The 22,059-nt window shown below is 42.5% G+C and overlaps 2 protein-coding genes across 4 annotated transcripts in view; one reads left to right on the plus strand and one right to left on the minus strand.

Moving 5' to 3' along the window:
• The window catches only part of CA6 (carbonic anhydrase 6), a 30,224-nt gene extending 29,540 nt beyond the window's left edge, over nucleotides 1-684 (minus strand). The window contains exon 1 of the mRNA XM_036743633.1: nucleotides 624-684. Within this exon, the coding sequence (XP_036599528.1) occupies nucleotides 624-684 (61 nt within the window). The remainder of the gene's footprint in view (nucleotides 1-623) is intronic.
• Nucleotides 685-14,604: 13,920 nt separating this feature from the next.
• LOC118839176 (alpha-enolase-like) overlaps nucleotides 14,605-22,059 on the plus strand; it is a 35,708-nt gene continuing 28,253 nt past the window's right edge. The window contains exons 1-2 of one of the 3 annotated variants that reach the window (XM_036746623.1): nucleotides 14,605-15,155; nucleotides 20,235-20,328. In XM_036746623.1, the coding sequence (XP_036602518.1) occupies nucleotides 20,244-20,328 (85 nt within the window). In that variant the 5' untranslated portion in view covers nucleotides 14,605-15,155; nucleotides 20,235-20,243. The remainder of the gene's footprint in view (nucleotides 15,156-20,234; nucleotides 20,329-22,059) is intronic. The other 2 variants (XM_036746624.1, XM_036746625.1) reach the window with 2 other exon arrangements.

Consider the following 22,059-nt stretch of genomic DNA (forward strand, 5'->3'; position numbering starts at 1 on the left):
GGGGTAGAGCCTTTCTCCTCTCCTTTCATAGACTCCGAGTTGGCAGTAATTCCTGGGCTCAGCTGTCAACCCTTTTTGACATAGTCTCTCAGCCATAGGAACAATAAGGGGTCATTTTATAACCCCAAAGCACAAGTGCATGCCCCTCAAAAAGAAGCCAGCTTCATTATCTCAGCAAAGCACATGACCCTCAGCTTAGCTCCATCACGCCCATTATATTTAAAAAAAAAAAAAAAAAAAAGGAAAAAAAAATTCCTTAGGCAGCAGGGTGTTTCAGTGTTTAGAGCAATAAGTCAGGAAGATCTGAATTCAAATCCAGCCACAGATACTTACTAGCTATGTGACCCTGGGAAAATCTACCTCTGGCTGACTCAATTTCCTTAACTGTAACATGGGGATAATAATAGCACCTACCTCCCAGGGCTATTGTTAGGATCAAATGAGATAATATTTTCAAAGCCCTCAGCACAGTGTGGGGCTCATAGTAGACTCTTAATCCCTTCTTCTTCCTTTCTTTTACACCTGCTGTCCTTTCAAACTTCTGGCCTCTATCTCTCCTCCCCTTCATAATTAAATACCTATAAAACCAGTGGTATATTCATCTATGCTTCCTCATCCCTTACTCTTCAACTCATTACACTCTGGTTCTAAGGCTACGTTACTAAAACTAATCTCCAGAGTCATGGCTGTTGTCATTTTTCAGTCACGTCCAACTCCTTGTGACCCTATTTAGGGTTTTCTTGGCAAAGATGTTGAAGTGGTTTATTATTTCTTTCTCCAGTTCATTTTACAGATGAGGAAACTGAGGCAAACAGGGTTAAGTGACTCATCCAGGGGTCACACAGCTAGTAAGTATCTGAGGCCATATTTGAACTCAGGTCTTCCTGACTCCAGGCTTAGTACACTAGCCACTGCACCGCATCTTCATTGCCAGATTTAAGGGTCTTTTCTCAGCCCTGCTCCTTCTAGGTTCTGAGGCGCAGAGATGTTAAGTATCTTGCTCTGGATCACACACCTAGTAAGTGTCTGAGAGAGGATTTGACAGGCCTTCCCGACTCCAATCCTTTCTGACTCTGTCAGTTACATCAAACTCTGTAGACGTATTGGCCGATAATTTTTTGTTCTTTTTTGTTTGTTTGTTTGTTTTGTTCTAATAACAAGTAGTCTATTGAATTTTTCTGGAAAACCCAAAGTCAGGAGCCAGAGTCATATGCTTTCATTTCTTCAAAAATCCATAATTTCCCCTCATGTAAAACTTAGGGAAAAAAATTTCTCAAGAGGCTCATTCTGAAAATCAATAAAACCACTTTGGTCATACCCTGTGCTACCTCCACTGAGCAGTCAGTTGCCAGCTGAGCCATCATCACTTTAGATATGGAAGTTGCCCCTCTCTGGTAAGTACTTTTCTGGCTAGAGCAGACATTGTGCAGTTATCACATCCAGCAGCCAGGGGAAAACACAACGCAATTATTTTTTGGTTGCATACAAAGACTATCTCAGCAAGTTATTGCAAACATTTACTCTGCAGCCAACCAGCAGATAAAAAGATTGGGGAGGCTCTAAGGATTAGGTTTTGAGTGAGCCAGAGGGAAAAGATAATGGTAGAGCTTGAAATCTAAGTATCACACTGGTTTCCCTTCCTCCTCCCATCTCCCTGCTGTGATGTCAAAGTGAGTTCAGGCAGTAAACCCACACAGGAGAAATCTATTTTTATAGATGGGCAAAAGCCCGAGACATCAAATGGAGTGAGTCTTTGGGAAATAGAAAATGAATTTTTAAGTTGGATGGAAGGTTGGTGATGGATAAAAGATTCGTGTCTCCATTTCCCTCGATTCATTGAATATTCTGATCGAAGAATTTTATATCCCTTAAAAGCAAGGATCTAGATTTAGAACACCAGGAGCCAGGACCAAATTTCTCAAAGACATGGATAAAGTTATATTTTTGGATATGTACTCCATTATTCATATATTTCTAACTTAAGGTCATAGATTTACAACTGGGAGGGACCTCAGAAGCCATTTATTCCTAGCCTCTAATTTTACAGTGAGGCACAGAAAAGTTAAGTGATTTGCCCAGGGTCACCCAGCTAGTAAAAATATAAAAAAGGATTTGAATCCAGGTCTTGCTTACTAAGTTCCATGCCCTATCCACTACACAAACTGCTTCTTACTATTCTGCTCTGCAAGGGTAAAGGATGGATGGGAACACAGAGTGAAGCGTTAACAACCTAGTCAGGGGAAGGATTATATTAATGTCGACAGTTTCTCTATTGAAATTTACATTGCTTTTGGTCAGATTCTAGGAAATAAAAATTATAATAGAGATTCCTCTGACTGAATTCTATTGTGTTGCTTACTGTTCAGAAAATACTTCCAGACCTGGAATGAAATTCACTAAGGTGAAAAATGAGCAGGTTTGCATCACAGACACTAGTACAACCAACCTGGTGACTTCTCCTTGATTCTGTTTCTTCAAAAGTAATAAGTGTAAGTTGAATCTCTGTGTTAATGCCAGATATAGGAATATCTTAATTGCTATGGAGCAATTCTTTTGAACAACTGAATTTTTCAGATACAGCAAAACTAATTTTCTGTTCCAATCTGGGAAATTAGATAACCAAAACTGTTAAAATTCGTTCTAAAATAAGAGGAAACAGGTTCCAAATGAGAATCTAAAGAGCTATTCTGAAAGTAAAATAAAATTTCAACTTGATGACATCTATTCTGACCACCCAAGTATCTTTGTGTGTGTGTGTATGTGTGTGTGTGTGTGTGTGTGTGTGTGTGTGCTAATTTCCTCATTTGTGGCTAAGTTTCAGAGAGGTAAGGTAATTAGATAAATTATCTCCTAATGAGTAAGGTATGAACCTGTATATGGCATGCTTTGTATATATTTGTTTGCATTGTTATCTCCCCTATTCGATTGTAAGCTCCTTGAGGGGCAGGGACTGTCTTTTGCCTCTTTTCATATCTACGGTGCTTGGCACAATGTCTGGCACATTTTTGTTGTCGTTTTCAGTCATGTATGATTCTTTGTGACCCCATTTGGGGTTTTCTTGGCAAAGATACTGGAATAGTTTGCCATTTTCTTCTCCAGCTCATTTTACAGATGAGGAAACTGAGGCAAAGAGGGTTAAGTGAATTTCCTAGGGTCATACAGCTAGTAAGTGTTGGAGGTCAAATTTGAACTCAGATCTTCTTGACTCCAGACCTGGAGCTCTATCCATTGTGCCATCTAGCTTCTGTCTGGCACATAGTAAATGTTTAATAACGATTGACTGATTGATCCAATATTCCTTTTTAAATATATGATGGGAAAAATCATAACCATATATTCTGACAGCTTCTATTCTGCCTTAATACATTAATGGTGTTAAAAAGCCATTTTTACTTCTTGAGGATCCCTGCCTTCCCTCCTCCTATCATAAGAATATTAAAGCTGGAAGGAAACCTGAAGTCTTGCATTGCAGTACTTCATTTTACATTTGAGGAAACTGAGGACAAAGTGGCCAAGTAACTTGTGAAAATTTATTTAATAGGATGACATCAAACTTTCAGAAACATAAATCGTCACTAGGTAAAGGGAAATTTCTCAATATACAGAAGAGAAAACATAACCTAGGAGATTCTGGAAATATTGAATAAAATGGACACATATGCTAGTCCATAAGCATGTGTTAATTAGACAGAGGGGACCATCTTCCTCTTCCACACTGAACTTACGGACCTATGTCTGCTCTGTCTCTGTTGGATAAGACTCTGTCCTATTTACCCCAAGATTTTTGCAGTGTCCTAACTTTTCCTACCAGACTAGGCTATGACCTTCAAAAAGAGGCTTCACGTTCACTTTGTACAGAGCTTACAGAAGCTAAGGCAGGTTTTTCTTGTCCCTTAAAATTCCAAGTCACCTCTGGAGTTCTTAGAAGAGACTTTCTCAGTTGGTCAAAAGGCCATGAACAAACAATTCCGCCCAAAATTGCAAACTATTAACAACCATATGAAAGTGCTGTGGATAATTAATGAAAAGACATGATCATTAAAACAATGCTCAGCTTTCACTTCCTACCCAGAAAACCAGCAAAGATGACAAAGGATGGAAATAATTGATATTGGAAGGGTTGTGGAAAGACGGGCACACTAATATACTCTTGGTCAAACTGAGTATTGATTTCCTACCTTTTTGGAAAGCAATTTGGAATTATACTTTAAAAGTGACTAAAATGTCCATACCCTTTACCCATAGATCCCATCAATAGGCATATACTCCAAGAAAGTCAAAGAAGGGAGGAAGGTCTCATATTCACCTAAATATTCAGAACAACATCTCTTGTGTCAGCAAATGACTGGAAACCAAGGAGATGTCCATCAAGTGAGAAACAGCTAAACAAATTGTGTTACATAAATGGAACAGCACTGTGAGAAACAATGAATATTAAAAACTTAGAAAGGCTTGGGAAGCTATACAATGATGCAGGGTGAAGCAAGCAGAATCAAGAAAATAAATATATGAAATGAGTACGACAATATAAATGGAAAAAACAAAAACAGAAACTGAACACCGTATAATTATAATGACCAAGCCTGGCTCTAGAAGAAAGAGCAGAAAATTCACCTCCCTACCTTCTTTGTAGAGGTAGAGGGCTATGGGCATAAAATATCGCATATATTTCAGACTTGGTTGGTGTGGTCAGTTTTGTTGAACTGCTTTTTTTTTCATTCTTTATTATAAGATATGGATTGCAGCATTTCTCTGTATCTCAGAGAAATCAAAGACAAAGGCAAAGGACCTATATGTACAAAAATATTTATATTAGCTCTTTTTGTGGTGGCAAAGAGTTGGAAATTGAGGAGCTATCCATCAATTGAGGAATGGTTGAATAAGCTGTGGTATGTGATTGTGACTGTGCCATAAGAAATGACGAGCAGGATGGTTTCAGAAAATTTGCCTGGGAAGACTTAGATGAACTGACACCAAGCGAAGTGAGCGGAACCGAGAGAACATCGCACACAGTAACAGCAATATTGTACAATGATCAACTGTGAACAGCTTAGCTATTCTCAGCAGTACACAATGATCCAAGACAATTCCAAAGGACTTATGATAAAAAATGCTATCCACCTCCAGAGAAAGAACTGAATGCAGGTTGAAACATAATGATTTCACTTTCTCTATTTTTCTTGCCATTTAAAAAAAAATATAGCTAGTGTGGAAATGGTGTTTTACATGATGGCAGCTAGGTGGCGCAGTGGATAGAGCTCCAGGCCTAGAGTCAGAAAGACTCCTCTTCCTGAGTTCAAATCTGGCCTCAGACACTTACTAGCCCTATGACCCTGGGCAAGTCACTTAACCCTGTTTGCCTCAATTTCCTCATCTGTAAAATAAACTAAAGAAGAAAATGCAAACCACTCCAGGATCTTTGCCAAGAAAACCCCAAATGAGGTCACGAAGAGGAGGATATGACTGGAATGACTGAACAACAATTTGATATCTCATTTCTTGCCTTCTCAATGAGTCAGGGAGGGGCAGGAAAGAGGGCGAGAACTCAGAACTCACAATTTTAAAAAAAAGGAATGCTTAAAATAAGTAAATAATATATTTTAAAAACAAGGTATGGGTTGCTCGTTAAGAGATGGGGTAATGATATATTTAGAAATGAAGATAATGCAAAAGCAAAAGATTTTGACAATTTTTAAATTTAAAAAATGCTTGAAAGAAGTTACTATCCTATAGAATAGTCCGGCCCAAGATAGGATGCTTATAGGCATACACAATACATTCAGAACCTAAATAGTAGATTGTAATCTCCTCAAGGGCAGTGACTATCTTACTCTTGTATTTGTACCAACTGGGTTTTACACATGGTAAATGATTAATAAATGCTTTATTCATTCTTTCATCAACAAAATAAAGTGCAAATTACTTGCTCTTCCCTGCAATCTAAACATAATATTAGAACAAATTTTGCACAATACCTCATGTAACCCTTAGCTCAAAGAGCCAATGAGATTCTCTCTTTGTTGGTGAAGATTGATTGCTGCTTGAACAATTGCTGGGAGCAGGGGAGAAAAGAGATCCATTTTCTTCTGACTTCCAGCAGGCTCTTCTTGCTTCCAATTCTGAGACAAGAGATGGCCATTCCAACCTCTCTTCAGGTCCTCTCTAGGAGGTTGCTAGGTGGCACCATAGATGGAGGGCTAGGTTTTGAGTTGGGAAGACTTGACTCATGATCCTTGCTAGTTTTGTGACCCTGGACAAGTCGCTTAACCTCTGTACAAATCAGTTTCCTGATTTGTAAAATGGACCTTGACACATAGTAGATACTATATGAATGCTTATTCCTTTCCCTCCCCTTCAGGTTGCTGAAGGGAGAAAAGAACTGGGAAATAGCTTATTGAGAAGAGCTGGCAGTCTCTATAATATCCTTAATCTCAGGTTGCTATTCCAAATTTCAGAGAATTTTTCCCTTGGGTCATATTAGAGACTGTCTTTCTTGGTTGAGCTGAGATATTTCACTGCCAATGGGAAGAGCTCCTTCATTCTGTATCATCCAGTATACACTCTCATATGTAGACCTTGTATGTTTTGCCATTGACTTGTATAAATGAGTTTATTTGCCATGAGTGTTCCCTGTGAAAGTGGCATTTGGTGGAAAAGGGATGAAACCTTGGATATAGAGCTCTTTCTCTATTAAGAAATAGTGATCAGGAGCTGTAACTTGAACCTAAAAATTACATCCCTTAATAATTAATTATTGGCTATAATAAATAATTATAATAATCTATAATTATTGATGACATTTAAGGGAGCAGATAGACATCATCCTGGTGGGGTACCCCCTCTCTTTGAGGAGAGCACAGTGGCCAACCTCTGACTCCAACTTCTTGCTTTTCCCTCCTGCCAAGAATCAAGGCTTCCCTTGGAGGAGTGAGATGTTTATTCTTGCCTCTCTATAAGGCCCCTCAAGATAACCAACTCTTACATCTACAAATAATGTATTTTAAAATACTTCACAAAAGGCTTCAGTTCTTCGAAAAGTTCTTCAGTAGACTTAGTCGTCCTCAGTTCCTTCATTACCTCCAGCTGCCGTTGCTGTCTCTCAAAGACCAAAGCAGCTGGAACATAGATCCTGTAATTAAAAATTTCCAGGGTCAATTCAAACCAAGCCACATTTTTCACTGGCGTCTTCCTAGAGGCAGGAACCAGCAGTGTTCAGGCTAACCTGCTCAATTAGGGACAAAACAACCACATGAAAGGACATTCATAGCCCCACTTAGTGGGAACACAAGCCTATAATGAGATGAAATTGACCTTGTTTACTAAATTTGAATTTAATATTCACCATAACCCAATTACCAACTGGACATTTCTTTCTCAAGAACAATCCCCTTGAGGGATATGTGTTCATTCTGTGTATTAAGACGGTATTAGCCAAAAAAAAAAAGGAATATTTGGAAGAGTATCTCAACTGGCTTCAGTGTGCCATTATGAGAATATCAGTAGCTCATTGCTGGCCTTTGTTAATCCAGCTCAATTCAACAAGCAACTGATCATAGATTTAGGGCTACACAGGCCCTAAAAAGTCATCTAATTGAACCCTCTCACTTTACTAATAATAATAATGGGACAAGTGTTTATATGGCTAGTATTTATATAGCACTTAAAGATTTGCAAAGTATATTACAAATATTATCTCATTTTATCTTTACAACAAAGTCATCCTCTGGCCCCAAATACCATCTTCTTTCCACTGTCCCAGCTCATCTTTATCGATAGAAAGCTTTTCCTGATAGATGCTTAACAAGAAGTATTTTTTGGCACAGTGTTAGGTACTAGGGATACAGAAGACAAAAAGAGAACAGTCTCTGCCCTGAAGGAGCCTACAATCTGCTGGAAGCTCACAGCAAAGCTCAGCATGGAGAGGGGGAAAAGATGGGAGCCCAAGCAGGAGGCCATTTGTGGGAAAAAGACAATCTTGCCTCCAACGTTCAACAGAGTCATCTTATCCCTGAGCAATCCTGGATCAAGGGATGAATCACCCGGTCAGGAAAAGGCTGGATCTGAACAGCCATGGGCAGAAAGCCCATGAAGAGCTATGAGGAACAGTGGAGGGCTTTCTGTAGCAGGAACTTCTTCACCATGGCAGCTCAGGCATTGTTCAGTGGAACCCATAGCCCAGAAGCACTAAACCAACGGAGGTGAGCCAAAACAGTGTTAAGGGGAGGGAGGAGCTAACTTTAGAGATGAGATGGCTGTTTCCCTCCTCATATGCTTCTCTTTTGTGTTGGTTCAGCATCTGTTCTTTCTCCATTTCCTTTTTTAGTCTTTCTACCTCAGTCGTGAAGCCTTTTGTCTTAAGCTGCTCTGAAGGCAAAGCTTCATAAAAATCAGGTCAACTCTAAGCTAAAACTTTCTCATCAAAAATGGCAACAGAATCATCTCCACAACTTGGGGGTTTTCTGCCTCTTGTCTTATCTGTGTTGAAGAGGCACATATGATGTTTTCCTTTGGCTTCTAACTTTGTAGAGGTCTTGGACTGTCTCCTCTTTTCATATTTCCAAATAGACTAACTTATACATGAGCATATTTGTGAAGTGATACAGGATGTGCCGGGGCTTTAGGCCAGGAAGTCAGTTGTGGCACAGTGGAAAGAATGCTGGTTTCGAAGATGGAGGACTCCTGGTTTTATCTCTGCCACTCACTGTGTGACCATTGGCCTCAGTGTCCCCATCTGTAAAGTCAGGAGATTGTTCTAGATGACCTCTAAATCTATGCTCGGCCCATCCAAAGGCAGGTATAGGGAACACAGGAGCCAAGAATGATGATTAAAAGTTTTGTGTGATTGACCTTAGGCTCTCCGCCAGCCTCCCAAAGGGTAGATTGGCTTTTTTAATTCAGCTTTCTGGTTCTTTGTCCATCAGTACAGCATTGGACAGGGTGTGGTCCAAGTAAAATATACAGAATCCAGGGGCAATCATGGGTTATATCGTCAGTGAAGGGAGCATTCTTGGAATACGTAGCTTCTTCTGGCCATTTTTAAGATGCGGATCTGCCCACACAGGCACTCAATAAATTCCTCCTGAGTGTTGTTGAAAGGATGCCAGCTTCGATTCTACATCCTGCAAGCTTACCATAAGTGAGTGTTAACAAGAAAAAGAGATGCCTTATGGTATGTTAACCACATGACTCTTGGAAAAGTGTGAAAGAGTTGGCTAATTGGTACCAGCCACAGATCCCCATAGCAAATACAGGAATGCATTACTCCCTTCATCTTTAGCCATTTCTCTGACTTTGAAACCACAGCTATAACCAGTGTGAGATGAACAAGCTTGTGTCCCTAGATGTTGACATCTGGGGCAACAGGAGCAATTTCCTTCCCAAGGCAACTGCTATCCCCTGTGGTCCTCCAAAATCTCAGCCCACCCCTCCAAGAGCCCTTCTGCCCCTCCCCCAAGCCCCACAAGAGTTAGGGGGAGACACTGGGTGAGAAGACAAGCTGCCCCTCTCCCAGAATGACCACACCTGCAGCTGGACTGTCCTCTGCACACCAACCACCTTCGCCTGCCCCCCTCCTCCAAAGCGCGACTGGTTTTTGCCCCAAGAGAAAGAATTTCTAGTTACAGCTCTGTTAGAAACACAAGTGAAAATAATACACAGCTGCATACAAATTACTCTGATTTCTGGAATGTGCATACTAGTTTAAAAAACTGCTGAGAGAAAACCCAAATCCAAATTGACTCCAAGAATTTCATCAGGGGTCCCAGCCCAAAGCTGCTAGGGCTCCTTGCTGCTTTGCTAGTGTTTCCAGACCCCAAGACTCCATAATAAAGGGAAAGAGCTACGGCTAGCAATGTGGTTGGGACCACAGGGGCCTCAACTGAAATATCTCTGCTAAGATCTGAACTGTGTGATCCTCAGTATCATGCAGACTCCTGCTTTCCTCCTCACAGTCAGAGCCTTCTTATAGCCATCACCTCGCTAAGGGAGAACTTTAATTAAGGCATTTTCTTCTTTAATATTTCCTTTTCCTGCCCCCCCCCAAAAATTCATGAGGTCTTGCAAATAGATTACAATCAAGTCTCAGGGCTGAACGAAGGAAAATGTGATGGGGGCCTCTTTTGAGGTTCAGAAGCTATATTTTGAAGAGCAAGAAAATTAAATCTGAGATCTGTCATTTCAGGGCAACATATCATAATGGAAAGAGTAGAGTGACATCAGGAACTCAGGTTCATCTACTTCTGACACTTACAAGTCTTCTGACCATGAAGAAGTCATCTCAGTTGCTCAGGAAAGTCACTAGGACTTATCTACTAAGTTACCTAAGGTTGCAATCTGCATGACAAAGTGCGTCCCATGCTGGGAGTCCCCCATCCAAACGAAATCATAAATATTTCCCCTATTTGTATTTGTGTTTAGTGGAGCTCAACACTGCAAACAAAAGCACAGGCCCAATTCTGGAAGACTCATACAATCCCCCATTATCTACCCACCAAAGTCAAGAGCACTTGAACTTTTGGAAATTCAAAAATTAATTTCAGCCCATGCTCTGATTTACCTATGTGGTATGGATCCTCCTTTTAAATCATAAAAACTGCTTAACCTCCCAACCTCAATTTCACTGTGAGAAGGATATAAGATTTAGCTGCTTCACAGAGGTGGTAGAATCCAGAATTAATTAATGTTTACTAAGCACCCGGATGGCAGAACTGTTCTCATTAAATTCTAATTATGATTATCTGCATGTTGGGGGCAATATGAAGTGAAGGGTTGATGCTTGGACCAAATTTGGTATACTGCTTTCTGTTCTGTGCAGTTCCATTTTAAAAAGAATGACTTACATTTCCCTAATTTTTCATGCTTCTCACGCATGGCCGCTGCAGAAAATTCTGATTAGTCTAATCTTGACAGCATGAAAATGACATATGGTGAAATCAGGTCAAAAGTGAGAACTCTGATCTTTGCTTTTTTTAATTCTTTGTCTTTCTCGTGGCTTTTGACTGCTCCTTCTCTGGAAGGTCCTTTGTCTTTTTCAAATTAAATCTTCCTCCAGCATCCCTACCTCAAGCGATATTGCAGACTAAGCGTGAGAATAATGGTCTAACCTTAAAGTAATGGCAGTTAAACTCCAAGCTAAGGATTAGCAATCTTTGCGACCCTGGCCGTCACTAACAGGGATGGGCAGTGCTGGCCAGTACAGCTGACAAGGTGAAGCCATTAAGGAGAAGAAAAAATGAGAGAAAAAGGAAAGCAGGATGAACGGATAGAAGGGAAATGGGGCCATATGGTTTCTCATCACCAGAATAATCAACTTGTTAGAAGCAGTGATAGGGGAAGGCATTGAGATCACTCTATGCCAAAAGTAAGGAAGCAGGGATATTTATCCCAGAGAAGAGAGTTGTGGAGGCCGTGTTAACTGTCTACAAATATTTGAAGGGCTGTCATGGAAGAGGGATTAGATATGTTCTATTTGGCACTGGAGTGCAGAACTAGGAATAATGAATGAAAGTCAGTGAAAGTCGGAGACAGCACATGTAAACTTAACGCGAGGACAAATATTCTATCGATGTTAGCTCCTCCGGAAGCAGGATGAGCTGCATCGGGAGTTAGTGGGTTCCCCTCTCACTTAAAGTCATTAAGCAAGGACTGAACTGACCAGCTCAAAGACCAAGCAGCTCACAGAGTTCATCTAATCAGACCCGCACCTGACCAAGAATCCCTTCTGTATTCTCTCCAATAAGTGGTCATCCCGGCTTGAAGATTCAGTTCAATTAACATTTATTGCACATGTACTCCATGTAAAACACTAAGCTAGGTGCTGAAGATCAGAACAGTAAGTAGCAACTTTTCCATCACCTCCAGTGTGGGCAGCGTGAAGTGCCCTCAAATCAACTTCATGATTCATGATGGGAAAATAATACAAGGAATGATTAAGCTAGATTCAGTTGAGTGGGTAATTAATTACTATAGCGGCTCACAGACTAGTGTTAACCCTGAGTGAGCTGGTAGTTTTCCTATTTTACTTAATTCCTCTTGCTATCAGGCATTGTGGCTAGAGATGTGGTTTCAAAGCCAGAAAGACCTGAACTCGAGTGTCGCCTCTAACACATAGCAGGAGTAGGATCCTGGGCAGCTAGGTCCAGGAGCTCTAGACTTGGCGTTGCAATGAACTGAGCTCAGACCCTCCCTCAGCCATTTACTAACTGTGTGACCCTGAGCAAGTAATTTAACTTCTTTCTGCCTCAGTTTCCTCATCTATAAAACCTACCTCACAAGGTTTTTGTGAACATATTTGTAAAGCTTTCCACAAACCTTAATAGGATAGATGCTATTTATTATTATTATTAATTACATCTCTCACTTGATTACAAATTGTTGAGAAGATGCCACCCTGGATTAGCAGAGGAAGTTTCCTCAGTTGGGAGTACCCTGTACCAGTGAGATCACAGTCTAAGGCCCTATTCTTAAGAAGGACCAGAATTTAATAATATCCTTTGGTTTTTGGAGGGGGGAAGGCAGGGCAATTGGGGCTAAGTGACTTGCCCAAGGTCATACAGCTAGTAAGTGTGTCAAGTGTCTGAGGCCGGATCTGAACTCAGATCCTCCTGACTCCAGAGCTGGTGCCACCTAGCTGCCCCCAGAATTTAATAATACCCTGAAGGACCAAGATGCCTCAATTGATCTAGTGCATTTTTTTATCCATAAGGCAAAGGAAATAGAGATAGTAAGATGAAAGTTTTTATTTCAAAGTAAAATTACAATTGCTTGTAATTGGTTTTTTAATATTTTATTTTCCCCCCAATTAAATGTCAAAACTATTTTTAACATTCGTTTTTGGGGTTTAAGTTTTGAGTTCCAGATTCTATCCTTTCCCTCTTCCCTGAGACAGAAAGCAATCTGATATAGGTTATACATGTGCAATCATGTAAAACATTTCCATATTAGTCATTTTGTGCAAGAAGATAAAAGAGAGAGAGAGAGAGAGAAAGGAAGAAAGAAAGAAAGAAAAAGAAAGAAAGAAGGAAAGAGAAAGGAAGGAAAGAAGGAAGAGAATGGAAGGAAAAAAGAAAGAAAGGAAGAGAGAGAAAGAAAGAAAGAGAGGGAGGGAGGAAGGAAAGAAAGGAGAGAGGGAGGGAGGGAGGAAGGAAGGAAGGAAAGGAGAAGGAAGGAAGGAAGGGAGAGGGAGAAAGAAAGAATACTTCAGTCTGTATTCAGACAACATCAGTTCTTTCTCTGGAGGCGGATAGCATTTTTTACCGTGAGTCCTTTGGGATTATCTTGGGCCATTATATTGCTGAGAATAACAAAGTCATTCCTACTTGATCATTGCACAGTGTTGCTCTTACTGTATACAACGGTCTCCTGGTTTGCCCACTTCACTCTGTATCAGTTCATGTAAATCTTTCCAGGTTTTTCTGAAGTCTGCCTGTTCATCATTTCTTATAGCACAATAGTATTTCATTACATTCGTATACCACAACTTGTTCAGTCATTCCCCAATAGATGGGCATCCCCTCAATTTCTAATTCTTAGCTACCACAGAAAGAGCTGCTATAAATACATTTGTCCAAATAGGTTCTTTTCCCTTTTTTTAAATATCTCTTTAGGAAGTTTGTAATTATTTATACTTAACATTCATTTGTACAGACAGAAGAAATTATAGTAAAATTATTTTAAAATTTGCATCATTTGATGAGCCTGATCCTCCTAATGTTAATCTTGCTAGCTAGGTTCTAAATGTTTCCAAATTTGTGTTGTGCCCTCTAAATTAGGTGGTACAGTGCAGAACGCTGGACCTGGAGTCAGGAACACCTGACTTTAAAAATCCTCCCTCTAGGCAGCTAGGTGGCGCAGTGAGTAGAGCACTGGCCCTGGAGTTAGGAAGACCTGAGTTCAAATTCTACCTCAGACACTTGACACATTTACTAGCTGTGTGACTTTGGGCAAGCCACTTCACCCCAACTGCCTCTCCCCCCCAAAAAATCCTCCCTCCAATACTTACTGCCTGCATTACCTTAGACAAGTAATTTAACTGCATGACTTTCTTCAGGGATAATAGGCACCTACCTCCTAGGGCTGTTATATGGATCAAATGATACTTGCATAAACCCTTAAAGCGCTTTATAAATGCCAGCCATTATCATCTCTTAATCGCGATGCCCCCAAACCCCCCTTGCACGGCCCTTGGCCTCCTCTCTGCCGCCTTTCTGGCTTCCCTGGCTTCCTCTGAGTCCCAAATAAAACCCCACTTTCCACAGAAAGCCTTTTCCAATTCCTCTTCATTCTAATCCCTTCCCTCTGTTGATAATCTTCCATTTATGCTTTTTATATCTTGTTTGCACGCATTGCTTGCATGGTGTCACAGTGGGCTCCTAGAGAAAAAGAGCTGCCTTTTGCCTTTCTTTGCACTCCTAGGGCTTAGCAAAGAGGAAGCGCTTAACACGTGTTTACCGTCTGCCTAGCCCAGGCTGGGAGCCAAGGCGCGACAAGCTCTCCATCAACACCCGTCGCCCCACCCCGAGCAGCGATGGGGCACGCATGCGCATTAGCCACCGCCCCACACCCCCGCACGCGGCCCCGAACCGGTTGAACGGAAATCGGGTCCGCGTGAGGGAAGAGGGGGCAGGCCAGGGGGGTAGGGGTCCAGGGGGTGGGGGCGGGAAGGGGGGCAAGGGAAAAGGGCCGGGGTCTCGTAGGAGAGTTTTTGGACCAAGGGAGTATTCAGCCCTGAGGAAAGCCAGTCACTGCCAGAGTACGTGAGCTGAGCCACCCACCCACTCAGGAGGCCGGGGCGAGAGGGATTACCAGCTCCACCAATGGGGAGGGAGGACGCAGCGGGTGGTGCCGAAGATTGGCAAATAGACGGTGGGGGCGGTATCTAAAAAAGTACCTCCCCCTCTGCCAAAGCTTAGACCGGAAATATGGAGGAAAGGAGGAGGAGAGGGAGGAGCCCGCCGAAGAGGGCGTGGCTCGGCAATGATGGCGGGAGAAAGAAGCTGGTTAGGGCCCACCTTTGGCGGGGAGGGGGAGAGAGACGGGGGCGGACGGAGAGATAGCTAGATGTGGGACAATGAATCCATAGTTAACGCACCTCGTTGGTGTCAACCCCATCCACAGCCTTTTTCCTTTGCGGGAAGGCCAAGAAGCCTCAAGACCAGGTAAGGAAGGCGGTTCCTGCCAGAGGCAAGCCTTTATTAAGCGCCAACTGTGTGCCAGGCCCTGCGGAAGCAAAAACCGGCGCTGGCCTCAGGGAGCGTCCAGTCTAATGGATGAGCGCACACGTGCGTGTAGAGGAGGAGGGGGGTAGGCTTAGAGGGGAAGGCTCCCGTGGCTTCATCTCACTCAGCGATACCAGGGACTTTCTGAGATGGTCTAGGCCTAGAATCACAGCCCTAGGACCGGATCGGGTCACAGAAACCATAGAGCCCAATCCTCAAGCCCAGAGAGGGGAGGTAAGATTTGCCCAGGCACCCAGCAACCCCAAAGCGGTCATCGTCATCTGCTCCAATTTCCGCATTTTGCAGAGGAGGCAGTGAAGCCCGGAGAAGGATGGGAATTGCCCGAGGCTGCATCTGTAACAACCTCTGCAGAATCAGCTGCTGGGGAGGGGGAGGCAACCACGTGCAAGCAGCAGAGCTGGCCTTCGAACACAGGCTTTCAATTCCAGCCTCATCCACCTTGGCTGCCAATCTCCAGCATCCTCCAGTTTCACCGTTCTGTGACCCACCCTTTCTCATAGGACCAGCAGAATTGGAACATTGTGGTCTCCTCCGAGATTGGGACTTTACCCGTGGTCTCATTAGTAGAGGGAATGCTCTGCCAATGCAAGATGGCACCCTGAGTGCAACTTACAGTGGTGGGGAGATGGCTTAGAGTGAAGGTATCAAACTCAGGGTTCCAGAGCCAGATTAAAATGTAATTGGGAAATGTTTGACTCAATAAAAATGCAAAGTAGGTAAGGTCAATTTGTGGTTTTAAAAAACTCAGTATGGGGCCCATAGGGATCTAATTCTATTTGAGTTTTACTTTAAGTGTCTTGCCCAGGGTCAGAGGTCAGACTTGAACCCATATTGACCTGGCTTAGAGTACAGCTCTCAATCCACTAAGCCAAGCAGCCTCTCATGTTTATAAAGTATTGTAAGATTTGCAAAGCACTTTATTTGATTTGGAGTTGGAAGAGATGTTAGGGGTCATTTTCTTTAAGCCCATCGTTTCTTAGCTGAGGAAACTGAGGCCAGAAAGCTTAAAAGATCATACATTTGTGGATTCAGAGCTCAAGGTGACTTGGGGAGCAGGGAGACATTTAGTCTAGATATCTCATCTCACAAATGAGGAAACTGAGACCCATTGAAACGATTTACCCGTGTCACAACTGTAATAAATGGGAGAGCTAGGATCCAAGCCCAGTTTCTCTAATTCTGCAGTCAGCTTCATTTCCATTGTACTTTGACAAGGCTTTAAGGATTTCATTTTAATTAGATTTTTTTTAACTCCAAAAGGATGACCTGATTTTCCATTTTTCCCTTCAAAGAACTAGATGTTGCAGCCGATATGGTCTACGTGTCCGTTCACAACTACAACATAGTTTCTTCATCTAATTGGAATGCCTTCTCTCATCTTTACCTATTGAAATCCCCGATCCCTCAAATCCTTCTATTCTTCCATTCAAATGCTACTTATACCATGGTATCTTCTCTAATCACCTTGACAGGAAATCATCCTTCTTGCTGTTCTCAATCAACAAGCATTTATTAAGGACCTACCATGTTCTAAGTACAGGAGATATAAATAAAAATGAAACAGTCAAGGGATAACTTGTTCACAGATAAATACAGTATCATCCAATGAACAAGCAACTATTAAATTCCTACTGTGTTCAGGGTGCTGTGCTTGGGTCTGAGATAGACTCACCTAAATGGATCTGTGACCAGATTATTAAATGTTTTCTCAAATGATGTAGATCTTAACCTAGTCATTTCTTCTCTGGACAACATTTGTCCACATCTTCCTGTCAGTTTGCCACAGGTGGTCCACTTGACATTTTGGAGACTTCCCTCAACCTCTGCTGACATTGAAAGGAGATGAATGGACCATTCCCTTGTAATCCCTCTCCTTCCTCCTGTAGGCTATGATGACATCTTTTACTCCTGTTCGTCAGAATTCCTCATTGGTTATCTCTCACAGCCTTTCCCTTGCTCTACAGGAGAGATACTGGAAGACATGGACTGAACATTGATAGAATTTGCTTTGGACCTTTAATTCCATTAGTATAGAGAATTCCCAGGAGAAAACTTCTTCTCCCAATGCAAATAGGCATCCTGAGGCACTATGAGGTTCCATGATTTGCAAGGGCCACACAGTGTATTTCTCAGGCGCACTTGAACTCAGTTCTTCCTCACTCCAAAGCTGCCTAGGTCAATTTCTACACCATCCTATACTTGTTCCGAGGCTTGATGTAACTGGCAGAATATTGGTATTGAGAAGATAGACCTTTGTTTCCTGGAGAATATAAAATATTAGGGTCTTTTAAGGACCTTTCAGATTTCATTTCCTGAAGGCAAACCAACCCATTCTTCCCCTCCAAGTCTGGACCTAACTTATCCATTTGTATGGTTTGTCTCCAATAGCCATAATGTTAGGCAAATTCTATAGGTTGTTCATCCAACTGCATGGCATAATCTGGCCAATAGACAGCCTTCATCCACTTGGTTTCTATGTGTGGTTGGTCATACCCAACTTTTTTGAGTGGCTATAGCTTCCATGTGGTGTTACACTATCTCAGTGCTGCAGTAAAACATAGGATATATATTTCTTAAAAAGTTCAGGGATGAAGGTAGAAGGCATAAACACTGAGGGAATCAGGAAAGATGTCTTCAATCAATTGTGTGTTTATTAAATACTTTCTTTATGCCAGTACTGTCCTGGGTGGTTAGGGTTCAAAGAAAAAATGAAACAATTTCTGCCCCCAGGGAACTTACTTTCTATTTGAGGAAACATCATACGTACAAATAAATATAAAATAAATAAAAGTAATTGGGGAAATCAGTTAAGGCCTCCTGTGGAAGGTGGCCTTTGAGCTCAGCTTTGAAGGAAACTACAGATTTTAAGAAGTGAAACTGAGGAAGGAGCACCACTTCTTCGCTATCTCTAAGCCATGCTTCCCATTCTCCGGCCTCTACCTCCATCTAGACCTAAAGATCTTAGGACTGGGTTTGTAGCCACTCATTATCTAGCAGTTGCCTTTCTCTTGCCAAGGCCACGTATCCACAACATGTGACCTCTTAACATATTTCCTTTCCAGCTCTAGACTGGAAGAAAGTAATCCAATCAACACTACAATTCCTAGTAAGGATAGGTCAGTCAATGCCCTATGACTCAGTTGACCATTCTTTCTGACTTCCTGTCTAAAGCACTCCTCTGTAGGTCTGCCTCACTCAGATCCAGTTCACACACAAGTAAAGACATCACACTCGTGATGTCATTGGTCCTCTTCAAGAATGAAGAACAAACAACAAGAACTCTTACGTTCCATTTTCCACTGTTTGAATATAAGCTTCTAGAGGTCAGGGACTGTGTTGCTTACTTCTGCTCGTATACCCAGCACTTAGCACAGTGCTAAGCAAAATGCTTAGTAAATGCCCTTTCATTCATTCATTCTAGGCTTGGGAGAGAGAGCAAGAAGAGGAGAGAGAATGTTGTGTATGAGGAAGTCAAGACTAATTTGATGGGACCATCATGTGCAGGGGAGTACTAAATAATAAGGCTGATTCAGGAGGTTGGAGCCCACCTGTGAGAGGTTTTTGGTGCCAAAAAGTGGAGTTGGGTTTAATGCTAGAGGTTTCAGTGGTAATGTTGAGCAGAAGAGTGACCCAGTCAGACCTGCACTTTAGGGCTATCAATTTGATAGTTGTATGGCTTGGAGTTAGGAGAGACTAGATGGAGGGGGACCAATTATGAAACTTACAGACAACAGGTGGTGAGGGCCTAGACTACAGTGGTTGTCGAGGTGGAAAGAAAGATCCTGAAGAGAAAGAACTGACCAGACTTCTTGTTGTTTGTCCTTTGTTCTCAAATAGGACCATGACATCAGGAAGGTGATGCCATGACTTGCAAGTGAATTGGATTTAAGTGAGGCAGGGCTGTGCAAAGTCACCAGGCTCACTTTCTCCTCCGGAGCCCTCTGGGTCCAGTGGCCAGATACAGATCAGGATGCCTGGCGATGGCCCCCAACCAGACTTAGCAAGTGATTAGATATATTGGAGGGAGGTGAGATTAGGATATTGTATGTCCTATTGGGTAGGTTGGAGGAAGGAGCTGAAGATTAATCCCAGGTTTTCAACCTGGGGGACTGGAGGAATGGGGGTACCTTCTGCTTAGCCCCCGCCTACCTTACCAGTCTTCTTACATCTTACATCCTCCCCTTCCACTGCATCCTACAACCCAGTGACACTGGCCTCCTTGCTATACCTCCTACAAGACTCTCTGTCTCCAAACTCGGGGCATTTTCACTGGCCATCCCCTAGGCCTGGAATGCTCTACCCTCATGTCTGCCTTCTTGCTTCCTTCAGGTCCAAGCTAAAATCCCCCCTTCTACAGGAAACTTTTCCCAGTCCCCCTTGATTGTAATTCCTTCCCTCTGTTTATTTTCTACAAGAAGCCTTTCCCAATCCCTCTTAATTCTAGTGCCTTGCCTCTGTTGATTATTTCCTATTCTGCACATAGCATGTTTGTAGCATAGTTGTTGACATATTATTCTCCCCTGTTAGATTATGAGCTTCTCGAGGGTAGGGATTTTTGCCTTTCTTTGCATCCTTAGCACTTAGCACAGTGCCTGTCACATCATAGTCACTTAATAAATAAAAGCACAATGCTGGTTGGCTGACCGACTTATTGACCCTTAACAGAAGTAGAGAAGTTGGGGGAGGGTTGGGGTTTGGCCAAAAGATGAGTTCTGTTTCAGATGTACAATTGAGTGAATCAGCTGGGAGACGGTAATCGGGTACAATGCTTGGTTTGTCTTACTTGTGGATCTCCCCACATCCAGCCTTATATCAGAGATATTTGTGTGTGTGTGTGTGTGTGTTGTCTCTCCTACACTCCTTTACGGTAAGAACTATGTTGTGTCTAAATTTGTATACCTCATAGTGCCTTAATTAAAGCAGACACCCAAATATTTGTTGGAAAAATGAATAAATGCAGACGATGCGTGCTAAAACATTCATCTTTATTCCTCACAGAATCTCGCCATGTCTATTGTCAAGATCCATGCCAGGGAGATTTTTGACTCTCGTGGGAACCCCACAGTTGAGGTTGATCTCCACACTGAAAAAGGTACATGCCCCATTTGCCTTCCTGATCCCCAGGCCCTCTTGCAGATATGTTAAACTTGTCACAGAATGGCTCCTAGGGACAAAGAGGTGAGACAGGAAGATCAAATCAAGACCTTCTACCTCAAAAATGTCTCCACGGTGCCCAATGGGGCCTTCATTTGCTTGGTTGGTAGATAACCTGGTGTTCTTCAGTGATCAAACAAGCAAGTGGTCTGGACATTCTGGAGAAACCCTTTTATTCAAAGTAGATAGGAGTTGTGAGAATGCCAACTGGATTGTGCTTGGTCTGACAGTCAGGAGAGAAGGAAAAGCCTGGGTGAGTACAAAGCCAAATGCACATTTGCCAAGTGCACATTCACTTCCATATTTTCTTACTCCCATCAAAGATCTGATTTTATTGGCATGGATGCCCCCTTCTCTGAGGCAGATCATAATCCATAGTGGGTGGTATTCATGAGTTGGTACGGCCAAAACAATTCATCAGCTTTGTGGCTAGGAGCTTCTTACCTTCAGTGCACCTGATCGTCAGTCCGCTCCTGGCCCTTCTCAGCGTGGTAGTGCCTTGTAGAGCTTGTACCTTGCTGGCATAGCCTTGAAGAAACCAGGATTCCCCCTGTGCCAGTGTGAGGCATCTGAGTAGATATAAGCCCTTTGTAACCAAAGAGTAGGGACATGGAGGTGAGAAAAAACAGCTCCTCTGGAAACCACCTATGGCCACCGCCATTCAAGCAGGAGGGGAAACATTTGTGTTTTTCTCAGTAAATAGGAGGGTTGGGAGTTCCTAAGGAGGTCATTTTTGTTAATTCAAAGAGATTTCTCCCCCTTTTTGTAGTCCCCTGTGTCTTAGTTTATAGCTGTCTCCTGAACTGACTGTTTTATATGTGAAAAATTAAAAGGAAACAGTCTCCCGGCTGAATGATGCTAGTGGCACTGAGCATACTGCTTCCTGGGAAGAGCTGAGGCTGTCCCACTGTGAATTCTGCCTTGACTAGGAAAACCCTTTAGCCTGTCAGAGATGGTATAGAGGGGATTCATGAATCAGGTGGTGGGGTCGGACTGAATGTCTGTCTAACTCTAGGATTCTATAAGCCTCCCTTTCTTCTCCCTACTTCTTTCCCTCCTGCTTACCAAAAAAGAGTCCTTAAATCTGTGCCTTTCACCAACATGAGAGTCTGTCTTCTGCTCCTTCATCATGATTGCTTTCAGGGTTAAGCCAGCTTCCTAAAGTAGGTACTCTCAAAGAGTCAGTCCTTCTGGGTACATGCCTTCTGTCACTCCCTTCATGATTCGAGACTCTGCTGTTTGGTCAGAGTGTGAAACTGGCCCAGCAGAAATTAACAGAATTAAAAAAAAAAAAAAGCAAGAGAGCCAGAGATAAAAGTGGGAGGGGACTGAGGTGAGAGTGTTTGAAGGAAGCCGGATTAGTCTCATACAGAATGGTGGCTCTAAAGACCTCCCCTTGAATTCTAAACTACGTTGACGTTGCCTAGCTGGGCGACTGGGCTCTTAGGCAGTTATGGGGGTTTGCTGCTCGGTGTCTGCAAAGGGAGTTCCCATGCCAGGTGTTGCCTTCACTAATGAAGTCTTGGGTCCAGACTAAAATAAGACCAAAAAAACCTGTTCTCTAATAAGAATTTCCAAACATGGAATAAACCCAAGCTCTGTAAAGGTGAACATAATGGAGGGAGAATCCACACAGCCGGTCCAACACAGGGCACGTTGTTAGTGTATG

This window comes from Trichosurus vulpecula, chromosome 2, assembly GCF_011100635.1.
Source record: "Trichosurus vulpecula isolate mTriVul1 chromosome 2, mTriVul1.pri, whole genome shotgun sequence".
NCBI classification, from domain to species: Eukaryota; Metazoa; Chordata; class Mammalia; order Diprotodontia; family Phalangeridae; genus Trichosurus; species Trichosurus vulpecula.